At 37.8% G+C, this 12,311-nt stretch overlaps 2 protein-coding genes across 2 annotated transcripts; one reads left to right on the top strand and one right to left on the bottom strand.

Annotated features, from left to right (window-relative positions):
• Positions 1–1,665: 1,665 nt before the first annotated feature.
• LOC113685456 (uncharacterized) lies at positions 1,666–6,284 on the bottom strand. The gene is made up of 7 exons (XM_027202967.2): positions 5,985–6,284; positions 5,308–5,397; positions 4,899–4,988; positions 4,084–4,206; positions 3,604–3,735; positions 2,361–2,477; positions 1,666–1,986 (listed from the first exon to the last, which is right to left on the bottom strand). Exons 1-7 carry the CDS (start codon positions 6,120–6,122, stop codon positions 1,873–1,875), a joined length of 804 nt encoding a protein of 267 aa, XP_027058768.1. The 5' UTR covers positions 6,123–6,284; the 3' UTR covers positions 1,666–1,872.
• Positions 6,285–6,405: 121 nt separating this feature from the next.
• Positions 6,406–9,393, top strand: LOC113685454 (kelch-like protein 20). Its single transcript, XM_027202964.2, has 2 exons — positions 6,406–7,771; positions 8,572–9,393. Exons 1-2 carry the CDS (start codon positions 6,406–6,408, stop codon positions 8,886–8,888), a joined length of 1,683 nt encoding a protein of 560 aa, XP_027058765.2. The 3' UTR covers positions 8,889–9,393.
• The last annotated feature ends 2,918 nt before the right edge of the window (positions 9,394–12,311 follow it).

Below are 12,311 nucleotides of genomic sequence, written 5' to 3'. Positions count from 1 at the left end.
ATATTAACTAGGAAAATAATTAACCATGCCCATCAAATATTGTAAAGTTGCAAAGATAAGGGAGAGTAAAATACGAGCAATGAATAACTCAGTAACTCCTTTTGGAAACAAATCGGTGGACGATGTCTTTTTTCCTATATCTTTCGAGTAAAAATGCTGCTCTTGCTCTCAAAAGCCTGTGCTCTTAACGAGCACAGGCAGAAAGAAACGAACTTGGAAATGCTGGTAGAAAACGCTCGTTTTCAGCGTAATGCGCAGCCATTTTTGGGCTTTTTGATTTTGCTACGTGTCTTTTGGTTTTTCCACGAGTCTTTTGGTTTTCCGTGAGCTATTTGGTTTTGCCGTAAGCTTTTTGGTTTTGCCGAGAGCTTTTTTGAGCTATTTGGTTTTGCCGTGAGCTATTTGGTTTTGCCGTGCGCTTTTTGCTTTTGCCGTGAGCTATTTGGTTTTGCCGTGCGCTTTTTGATTTTGCCGTGAGCTATTTGGTTTTGTCGTTAGCTTTTTGGTTTTTCCGTGAGCTATTTGGTTCTGCCTTGAGCTTTTTGGTTTTTTTGTGAGCTATTTGGTTCTGCCTTGAGCTTTTTGGTTTTTTTTGTGAGCTATTTGGTTCTGCCTTGAGCTTTTTGGTTTTTCCGTGAGCTATTTGATTTCGCCGTGAGCTATTTGGTTTTGCCGTTGGCTTTTTGGTTTTGCCGTTGGCTTTTTGGTTTTTCCGTGAGCTTTTTGGTTTTTCCGTGAGCTTTTTGGTTTTTCCGTGAGCTATTTGATTTCGCCGTGAGCTATTTGGTTTTACCATAACAGTTGTGGGCCACCGTACTAATGGACCTCTGGTCATTATGGGCCATGTCACTTTTTTTTTTCAATTAAAAAAAAAAACATTTATTTTACTTGTATTTTTCTTTTCTTTCCTTTTTGTTGTTGTTGTTTTTTTTTCGAAATGAAAATATGAAAAAAAAATAAAAACACAAAACAGTTAGGACAGATATCAAAAAAAACTATGGCCATAATGGGCCACCATACACCTGAAAGATTTGATTCTTTGTCATTCATGATACGATTCCTACTGCGCTTCTGAAAAGCAGCTTGAGCGCAAAGTTTTTGCTTGTGTGCAACAACTTTTTATTTCATTGCGTACAAAGCGAACGAAACAGTCAAGGGCTCAAGTTCCTCTCGCGCGTGTCTCAGCTCGTATACTAAATTAGTGTAGCAGGAAACTGATTATGTTTGTCATGTTGAACTGATTACACTTACAGTCTGGCTTTACTTCTATGGCGCAAACTTTAAGGGGAAATTCAATCCTTGCGGAACGTGAAATTAACTCGGAGCGTCATTTAGCGTGGCCCGGATATTCTGTTCTTTATTGGCCACTTAGATTTTGTTTCATTTTTCTGGTCCACGTGTTAAAACGTGCAGTAAAAATGAACTTTAGAACGTTGCACATGGAAAATGGAGGGTCCTGTGCTCACGTCTGATGCTTGCGTCTTCCTTACTTCGTATTTCATTGGGTGCTAGGCGAACGAATTAGTCACGTGCTCTTCCTTTCGTGTGTGTCTCAGCCTTCGCGGGCGTCCCGCAATTACCACTGACCGCCTAAACAATACAAACAAATGGCGCGTGTACCTTAGGCTAGCTCAAGCCTTATCCAATGATAACTATAACCAAATGTTAAAAGCACCACCTGATTTATTAACCTTTCTTAAATTAATTTTTGGAGATACATGCATGTGCTTACAAAAATAGCTAATAAATAAAAATTGAGCACCTAAAAGATTTGATTCCTATAATAGCCGTTAAAAACTTTACATATGATTCCTACGGCGCTTTGGAAAATTCGCTTACACGCGAAGTTCTTCTTTTTGTGCAAAAAGTGATTTAAGAAGATTTCTTGGCATGGAATAGACCCCATTTTTGGTCTCCACGGCCACAGCGGTCAATCTTTGTCTCCCAGTCTTCAACAAGGTATTCAAAATCATCCGATTTAAAATCCTGTTTTGAAAGACAGAAAACAAATAAACAAGAAAATCAATGAACTGTTAACTCTCAAACCCTACAAGTAATCAGCATCTTATTTCTTCTAAGAGCATCACCCCTGAATCAAACATTAAGGCCATGATAATATAGGGAAATGATCAAGTAAAGAAGCTCTTTATTGTTTTAACTAATTCTCCGTGTCAGAACCATAACAAATGTATAGAGAACAGTACGGAGAATATGCATATTGATATTAGGGTGTAAAGAGTTAAATGATAAGATCAGTTTTTTCATCAAGTGTGCCTAAACTCAGATTTTGACTTCTAAAATGTTTCTTATATAAATTAATGATACAAATAATCCACAAGTGTAGCTTTAAATATTTTCACCTTCAAGAAGATGTCCCTGTCTGTTTCAAATCTTTTCCTCTCTGACTTAAGAACTTCAATAAATCTCTTGGTGTTGTCTATTGCTTTTACATCAACAAAACCAACCTTCTCAAGAAGCTATTTGAAAAGAAAGAAAAAAAATGTTACAAAAGCTTTGAAAAAGGATTTTCCTACAACTTTAAAATTCTTATATTTGTGTTTCAAATTTTAACTTGTTCTGACAACAGTCTGGACATCTTAAATTTGAGTCTACATGCCTTAGCAGGAATTATATCGAACTAAATGTCGCTGTTGATCTAGTTCCAATTAAATTTTATTGATAAAATTATTACTGAATTCTCTGGTCATTTGAAGAAGTGAGATTAAATGATCTCTATTATGGGTTGGTCAGGCCATTCCAAACTTTCATGATTAATTTCCCCACACTGGATCAACACTCTGGGTTTTAAAATCATAAAGTAGAATGTGCTGCCTTTGTTATATCATCTGCAAATAGTGGGACATTCTAGTCTCGTGGAATAAGGAGGAAAACAGAAGGCACTGCCTCCTCCATCTTCTCTGCACAGATTAACAGAAAACATGGTCTGGCCTTGTTGTTTAAACAGGCCCCCATTTTAACCCTTAAACTCCCAAGATTTCATTAGTAATTCTCCTCACTGCCTGCTATACAATTTATGTGATGTTAGTTTGGAGAATTTGGAATTGGATCAACCAATAATCCCCTAACTGATATTTTTCTTTATTCTTATTACTTGTCTGCTACATATCAAACTGATAATGTAAGGAGAAATTCTGTCTAGATCACTAATGGAACTTAAAGGGTTACCTAGCTTTAAAGATGACTGGGCCAGCCAGTCTAAATATCACAAATAATTAAATCAACATTAAATTTCAAGTAAAAGTTTAGAAAGTTACAAAAGAGTAAATTCCAGTTTATCATAATTCAAGGTTCTACATGTAGGCTCCATTTTCTTCAAATTAACTTTGAGGTCATCAAAATTCATAATCCAGTCCCTGAGAAAAACTGTTTTCAATATTATATGAAATACTAAACCCCTGACCACATTTTAGAACTAGCTACAGAATAACAAACACAGAGAAATAAAAATTACAGGTCACAAAATTGGTGACTGCCAGTGCAAATGTAGTCCCCGCAATTGTTTATAATTTTTAAGTACTGGTCAATTGTATTTTCAAGAAAGATGAAAAGCAGCCCAGTTTTCCACAGATTCTCAGTCCTTACCTTTCCATAATCAGCTGGAGCCAGGAGGTGATATTGTCGCTTAGCAACATATGCTTTCATCTGCTCAGACAATTCATTAGCACCACGGCAGTAGTCAGAAATAAGAAGCTCTCCTCCAGGCTTCAACCATTTCTAATCAAGATGAACAGAATTACAACCAATCACTCAACTGGAACTTATGAAAATGCAATGTACATATACAAGGGGGCATGTACAGTGTAATGTGAGAAATGATTGAATGATGAATTTTGTTGACAACAAGCATGAGTCTACATCTTGCAGAGCTTTATATGGCATATTCAAGTTTGAATTGAATAAGAAATTGTTAGAACTTGGGGCGTTCTAATAATTTACTAGACATAGCTTCTTTACAAATAATTTTACATTCCCTTTTGAAACAGAGGGTGAGACAACTGTTGTGTCACAATTCACTTGGATTTTTGTTTTAAGCACTCCTTCATTACCAAAAAAATGGCATACCAAGAAGTTCTTAAACAAGGATTCTTTGTCTGCAATGTGAAGAATTGTGTCTCTACTGTAAATAACATCAAATGATTCTGGTGCATAATCTGCTGTTGTTATGTCAGCAACCACAAATTCAACCTAAAAACACAAAGGACAACTTGAAAGTTTAGTGCTTGAGCTACAAAGTTTACTGGTAAACACATTAATACTACATGTATCACTGTGTAACTTTTAAGCCATTTTCACCTGAAAATTTCAGTTCACATAACATTTGTTTCCATGCATTTAGCATACGTTGAAGTTACAAATTTCCAATGCAGCAAAATTGCAATGACATCTTCATGACAAAAAAAAAGAGTTGCAAATTTTCAAGAACCTACCCACAACTAAAAAAAACCTCACTGACACCATGTTTACAGAAACCAACGGAGTGTACATAAATTGCACTATTACAAGATTACATTAAAATATACATTTGACCTAATTTCTAGATGCATGTGGTATGGGAACCTGTTAGAAAATTTTTTTATGATTTCATGACCACAAAAACTTGCGTTTATTTAGTTGTAACAAGTATTTTCTAACTGTGTTACATCATGCCTTACACTTACTGACTTCTGATTGTTCATTCTCCCCTCTAGCTCCTAAACCCTTCCTTGGTAATGAGTTACAAGAATTTGGTGTTAGATCAAGATAACAACATCTACCTGATAAGTTTGGGTATTCTCATCATCTGTTGCTGGATAATGTACAGATATTTTGGGGAGAAATTACATGTTACCGTGGTAATCACTTCATGCAGTTAAAGGTTACATGTAAGCACATTCTACCTTGTCATCCTTAAATTCCTTGGCTCGCTGTTTTCCTATGTCAATCATATTTGTTGACAAGTCAACACCCAATACTTCCACTTTAAAATTCTAAGTAAGAAACAGTACAGTCCAATGTAACACAAAATTTTGTTGCAGTAGTTGTTAAGTAGTTGTTATGACAACATAACATATGGCACTTGGCATGTTCAAAAACCCTTGTTTGGTTCCTCTGTTGCTACTTGCCATCTCATTTGCTCTGAAATTTCACTTTCAATTCACAGAAAAAAGCTAGAGAGAAGTCCTAAAAAAAGGTTGCACACAGTACAATTTGGCAGATGGCGTGACAGCTTTGGCTTAGCTCTGTGCTCTGTACTCTGATAGAGCCAGCTTTTTCCACCAGTGACAGAAAAAAAGGGTCAAGTCATACCTTCACCATGTAGAAACCAGATCCTCCGATTCCACAACCAACATCAAGAACTTTTTGACCTGGTTTTAAACTAAGCATTGCTACAATTTCCTGTGGAATAAAGTAAGGATGAAAACAATGAAAAAATGCCTTGTGTTGCTCGCATTTGGCCACCCTGTAGCAACATGTTGTAACATGTTGGACTGTGTTGGATCAAGTTTGAAAATGGCCAAAGTTTTGTTGCAACATTTTTGGATGTTATAAGATGTTGCGCGCTTTTTGGTCAAAGAAAAGTTTCTCCTTCGATTGCAGGATACGCGAGGGAGAATATAGATTTCCATCTCCCGGCAAAAACTTGCGATACATATCTAGGATTTACAGATGAAAGCTCTGTGTTTTGGCACTGCATGATATTTTTTGGCTCAGTTCACGGCTAATGATCAAAACTGATTGATTTTACCGAATTCTTCTAGAAAAGATTCCATTGGGGGCTGATCGATTTCGAAATATTACACGTCCGAAGTATAAAAAAATAAAAAAAAAATTATTCGTGTAACTCAAATTAGCTACTGTAAGACTTAACTGCAACAGCGAATGAGCTAAAAATTACATTTGTAAAATAACACTAGATAGCAGGAAGAGAGAAAAAGAGATTTTACCTCCCAGTAAAATTACTTGGATCTCCTGATGTACCTTACCTGGGTTGTTTCAAGACCTCCAGTGCTAACAAAACCACGTCCGAAAATTTTCTCATAACGTAAAATACTGTTGCTGGAATACTGATTCTGGTCCAGAAATTGTTGAAATTGATCGCTCTGTTGGTTTGTTGTAGGCATCTTTGAAAAACTGGGGTCGCGCACGATTTACAACGACGTACAATTTGCAAACTACTCGTGAAAAGTAAGATTCCGGATGAACGCTTCAAGTCTTTATCATCAGTGTCAGCGGTAAACCTAATTGAGATAAGCCCACTAGTCATCTTTACTGCTTCCTTTGTTATTCGTTACTAATTAACCGTGCTCATCATAATATTATATTATAACACTGGAAAGGTAAGGAAGAGTAACATACGAGCAACGAATAGCTCAGTAATTTATTTTGGGAACGAATTGGCGGACGATGTCTTCTTTCCGATATCTTTCGAGCAAAAATGCTGCTCTTGTTCTCAAAGGATTGGAATCTTTACTCGATCTGGAAGAGCTTTGTGATGTAATCCTTCGAACAGAAGATGGTTTCTCGATATCGGCACACCGCAATGTTCTCTCCGTCGGAAGCCCATACTTCAGGGCCATGTTCTTGGGACAACTGAAAGAGAGCAGAAGAGAAGAGATCACTTTAAAAGGGGTTACCGGTGAAGCTCTTCGATGTATTGTTCGGTTTGTGTACACCTCTTCAATAGACGTGAATGACGCAAATGTTGATGATGTTCTTAGCGCTTCGGACCTTTTCCAGATGAAAGAAATTACTACCGTTTGTTGCCAGTTTCTTAAAGAGCAACTTCGGCCGTCAAATTGCTTGGGAATAGCAGCTATTGCCGGTGGCTTTTCCTGCGAAGAACTTTGGAGTGAGGCGCGCAAGTTTGCGGTAAAACACTTCAATGAGGTAATAAAATGTGATGAGTTCAAGGATCTGTCGTTAGACGCAGTCAAAGATCTGCTTTCAGACGAAAATGTGTGCATTCGATCAGAGGAAGATGTTTATAATGCAGCTGTTGAATGGTTGACGTGTTTTGGCGATCGCCTGAAATACTCGTCGGAAATACTATGTTGTGTACGGCTACCTGTTTTGTCTCCTACATTTCTCCGTTCAGAGGTGATGAGTAATGATTGGGTTATAAATGATCCTGAGTGTAAGCAGATGCTAGATGAAGCCCTTTCCTATGCTTCTTCCCCTTCATCTGAAAAGCGTAAGCACTCTTCAGCGGTAAGAATGAGGCCACGAGTCCACTCGGGGTTTGCTGATGTCATGGTTGCTATTGGTGGTCTCCACCTTGGTTGTCCTGTGGCATCAGGGGAACAATACAACATGTACACTGATGAATGGTCACCTATTGAAGACATGCCTACCCTGCGGTATGGTGTTGCTGTTACTCAGCTTCATGGACAGATATATTGTCTGGGAGGATTTGAAAGTGGGAAGTACTTGAGCACAGTTGAAGCTTATGACCCTGAGGAAAATTCATGGACGATACGCCCACCGATGCTTGTGTCTAGAAAGTACTTTGGCGCAACCTCCCTCGGTGGTAAAATTTTTGCTTTTGGAGGCTCCAACAGCCATCATCGGCTCAAAAGTGTAGAATGCTTTGATCCATATGAGAATCAATGGACCTTTGTCTCACCTATGCTGTGCCCAAGAATGTACTTAGCAGTTGGAACATTGGGGGGATTGGTGTATGCCGTGGGAGGACATGATGGCTTATCACGCCTGAGTAGTGTGGAGTGTTATGACCCTCAGAGTGATGAATGGAGCTATGTAGCTCCCCTAGGTATGGCTGTTGATTCTAACTTTTTACAAAAGAGATGCACTGTTATATCATTTTGAATATTGTATATACCAGTGGTGTAAACCTGGGAGTAATATTTGATTTTGTAGTCTGTTGGTTCGTATGAAAGTAACTACTACAGATGACAGCCCTCCTCTGGATAACTTTTAGCTCAACAGTTAGACTATGCAATCAAATCTTTTGGATTTTGGTTGGCAGTAGATATATCTTAGGTAGTTGTCACAGAGATCTAGCCTCTGCAACCTCCAGTTCTGGGGTCTGGGACTCTCAGGTATGCTGTTCTCTCCCTTTCCCTCAACAAACATTAGGAGTAATAATGCTATAATAATTCCACATGGATATTCCATAATCATGCTAATAGGTCCCCCCTTAGTAGGGGTTCAATATTTGATAACTCCCCTTTCCTAATGAGCCCCCTCCTTTCTATGCCCCACCCCCCCTCCCCAGCTTTAAAAGAAAATGAATCAGTTTGTTTCAAAAGTTTTTTATCTTTAATTCAGCTTGAAAGCCACCCTCCACTAGACATATACTCACCCAACACTCCCAACCACAAAATTTGTTTATGTCTAAGGCTTGCAGTCAGGCTTTGTCCAAATGCAATAACACATTCTCATTATAGAAGTATTGAATCAATGTCAATACCTACCCCTTCACTAACCCAAAATTGATTCTGTGGTTGGGTCAGGGGAGGGATATGTCTGCAGTTGCTCCAATATTGACATTGATCAAAGTGTGATTATAATATTATTGTGTATAACAATTTCTTCTCCATTGTCTGATAGGTAAGCCAAGATCTGTTGCTGGTGTAGCAGCCCTTGGTGGCCTCTTGTATGTCATTGGTGGATTTGATGGGAACAATTATCTTCGTAATGTTGATGTCTATGATCCTGAGACAAATTCTTGGACTGCAGCATGTCCACTGAATGAACAGCGCTCCGCTACCAGTGTTGCTGTAATGAAAGGAAGAATTTTTGCCATTGGCGGCTTTAATGGACAGTTCTTGTCAAGTGTTGAGGTCTATGACCCTGAAATTAACCAGTGGAGTTATGTAAATAATATGTCAATTCCAAGAGTACATTTTGGTGCCACTGTTGTGTAGTACATGTGATTTATTTTTGTATAAGATAGTTTAAAATTCAGTCTTTGGGGATGTTTCCATCACTGGGAGGAAATGTCTTTAGGCAGTTGGAAGTGTTCTAACCCTTTCACTCTAAGATCTCATGAGTGCTGGTAATTCTCCTTACTGTCTGTCTTACAATTCTTGTGATGTTTGGTGGGAGAATTTGGTATCTCCTTAATTGCTTTTTTCTTCATTATCATCACTCTTCTGTTGATATTGTATTGATATAGTGAGGAGAAATTATTTCTTGGTCGCTCATTGGAGTGACAGGGTTGGATCCAAGGATTTCCTACAAGCAGCAGAGTTAATGAAAATTTAGGAGGAAATAGCCATTGTGATGTTTGAATGCCCCTCTAAGTTTTATTATGGATTATGTTATGCTATATGTTTAATATCAGCAAAATTAGCTTTTTTGCTCCCATGTTACTAAATGAATGGTATTGATAATGTTGGAGGAACCAAGAAGAATCTAATCGCTAAATAACTGATGTTTTTTCATAATTTTCACACACATCATGCTTACGGCTTCTCATTTTTGCACCCATTAGGCACAATGCTTTCACGCTTAGAGCATACATGCGCAATGCTTGCACACTCGGAGATTATACATTTCAGACAACTAACTCTGGTGCATTTATTTTAGTGCCTTTTGTGGGGGGTTAAATTGGGGCGTAAGATAATCCCGAAATTTAAAACTTCAAGATTGGTTTTGATTCGTTTGGTTTTGTTTTCAGTGATCAAAAGTCATAAATAAACACTACCGGGAGCAATTAATACCCTCACATGACAAACACACTGTTCCCTATGTAAGAAGAGAGGGCAGCCGTCGTGTAGGCTTGTCACACAACGTGTGGCGAGAGAGCAATTGCGTGATCATATTGTGCAATGACTGCGTGACAAGGATCTGTTCTTTCTTCTTTCTGTTCGTCGATAGCGTGCAAACTAAGAAGGAGGAGAAGCCCTAAAACGAGGCATCAATCATATCAAAAAATTTTCTTTCGATAAAATGAAACACACCCCCTTTTTTTTTTCAAAACAAAAAAGAAAATGAGAGTTTGATTTTCGTGAAATCATACTTTTATTAAGGTTTCTAACATCATCCATGCTTCATGATTCTCTGAACGATCGAATTCACTGCAGATATACGATTCTTCTAAACTCTTCGAGGTTTTATATAAGCGACTGATATCATCACTCGCTCAATTCTCTCAAAATACAATTGGAAATGTTTGGTAAATTAATTAGGACAGCCGTATTGACCAATCACGTTCAAGTCAAGTCTACGTGTAAAATTTCATCTCTATTGATAGGATGCAGCACAGAAAGCAACTGTCGGAACACCCACGTCTTTCGAAGGGTGGCTGCTTAGACAGAAATAAATTTTCGCGGTTTACTGAAACGGGTCCTGTCCAGCAGGCTGATGTAAGTGATCAAAATCTTCGAAAATCTGAAAAAAGCACGCAGTTATTTTGCTCCATGAGAATAAGAAATATTTCAAAGTTAATGTTGAAAATGCATACCTTACGCAGGTGATACTCTGCTCCTGACCTACATATGATGGCAAGAGAGTAGAAACGAGCATACATGCAAAATATCTGGCTGTAAGTTCATAATTCCGCAAGAACCGATGAATTTTGGCGAACGTGCCTGTGACCATCATTTTCGTAGTCTTCCGATATGAAGGGGAAATTTCTCCAAGAAGATCTTTATTCTAGAGGTAAACTCTTTCCAAACATGATAGTTTCTTGCTGCGCCTCCGTGGGAACGCTTCACGGGAGAGTTCAATTACTCTGTGGGCGTGACACACTCGGAACTTTCGAATTAAATTTTTAGCCTTCTCAATTTTAATTGCATTCCGGCCATAACAAGGCTCCGAAAATATAACTGACTTCCTCAATCCCCCTTTGATATTTTCAGCTACGATTAAACCTAAATATTAACATATCTTCCATTGTTAAAGCATGCTATGACTGAACTTGGAGGGCGTTTACCGAGCTATTTCGGAATCTTTCCGCTGCTGACGGAGACGAATGAACAACGTGATTCGCTAACTTTATTACCTAAAAATGCTGTTTGCCGTTTCCTCGATATTTGGTTAGTTGAACTGTTTTACTTGTTGGAAGGTTTTTAAATTCGGGCTTCATTTGACTATCGTGTTAGTTTATGCAGGAAACTAAGTCTAAACATACTCCTCCTTGGGTGAGAAATGAAGGACTGGAAAACGGGTGAAATTTAATTTGCAACAGACAGAAGCCTCACATTTTCAATAATATGTTCTTTTTTCTGACGCAATGAATATTGATTTCTTCCCAGTTGGGTTCTATTTTCGAAGAATGAGATCGAAAAATAAAACAAAAATTCACAAAGCGTAAATTGTAAAGCCTTTTACACGGAAACTAGTGACGTGGTTTCGGCCTAACAATTTGTTTGTGTGCCTGCTGTTACAACCACTGACAATGTAAATGATTAAAGCACAATTTAGCAGCGTAGACAATTAATTGATTTCAAAAAGTACAATTTACACAGGATGCTGCAGGCAAGAAAACTGGTTATATATCACTTTTTATTGAACGCTTTTTGCCTGTATTTTCCGTTTGCAGTTGTTTGAATAAATAATTTTTCAATTCATCAGACTAAATGAGACATTCGTTCTCCATCACCTACTTTTCAATTTGAAATTTGTGAAATCGATATCAAGTTGTTAGAGAGGTGAAGCACTAATACAGAGCTAAAAGATCTCTAATTGTTGTCAGTCTTTAAACATGCTTAGTTTCTCTCACGAAAGCTACCAGGTTTAAGAAAAAAAACTGTTAATTGATTTCTTGGAATGAAATGACTGTTCGTGCACGATTGGTTGCACTGCAAATCGATTTCATGGCTGCAGTTGCAAAAAAAACAAAAACTCCAGGGTCAACTGGTGCTGAACTTTCTAGAAGTCAGAATCTGCATTAATTCCTAAATTAACTTTTGACGTTTATCACTGCACGTCCAAAAAATGCGGAGATGGTTTTGATCTAACCGCTTTATAGAGATGTAATTTCGTTTAACAACTTGATAACTTGATTGTCAGCAAATGCTAATTCTGAAAAGTTTTCACAACGAAATAACTGACATCGACATGTGTCAAACAAATGGGTTCCCGCAATCGTTTTTGTTTATTCCAGACCAATCAAACCCAAAGCTTTTATTTTCATTCTTTCAATACAATAGAGCGTGTCAGAAAAGCACGATCGTTCCCAAACATTTTTGAAGTTCTAAAGTACTCTTAACAGATCATAAATGCAATTATTATATTGGGCAGCTTTGTGAGACGTGCCACTTCGATGGTTTTCCACGAGACAATCAGCGATTAGCAAGATTAAATGAAGAAATAATTGATATTTGTGTTTTATTCATGAAGGT

Source organism: Pocillopora damicornis, chromosome 2 (genome assembly GCF_964200805.1).
Source record: "Pocillopora damicornis chromosome 2, jaPocDami1.2, whole genome shotgun sequence".
NCBI classification, from domain to species: domain Eukaryota; kingdom Metazoa; phylum Cnidaria; class Anthozoa; order Scleractinia; family Pocilloporidae; genus Pocillopora; species Pocillopora damicornis.
This window is presented reverse-complemented; position numbering and strand designations above follow the sequence as displayed.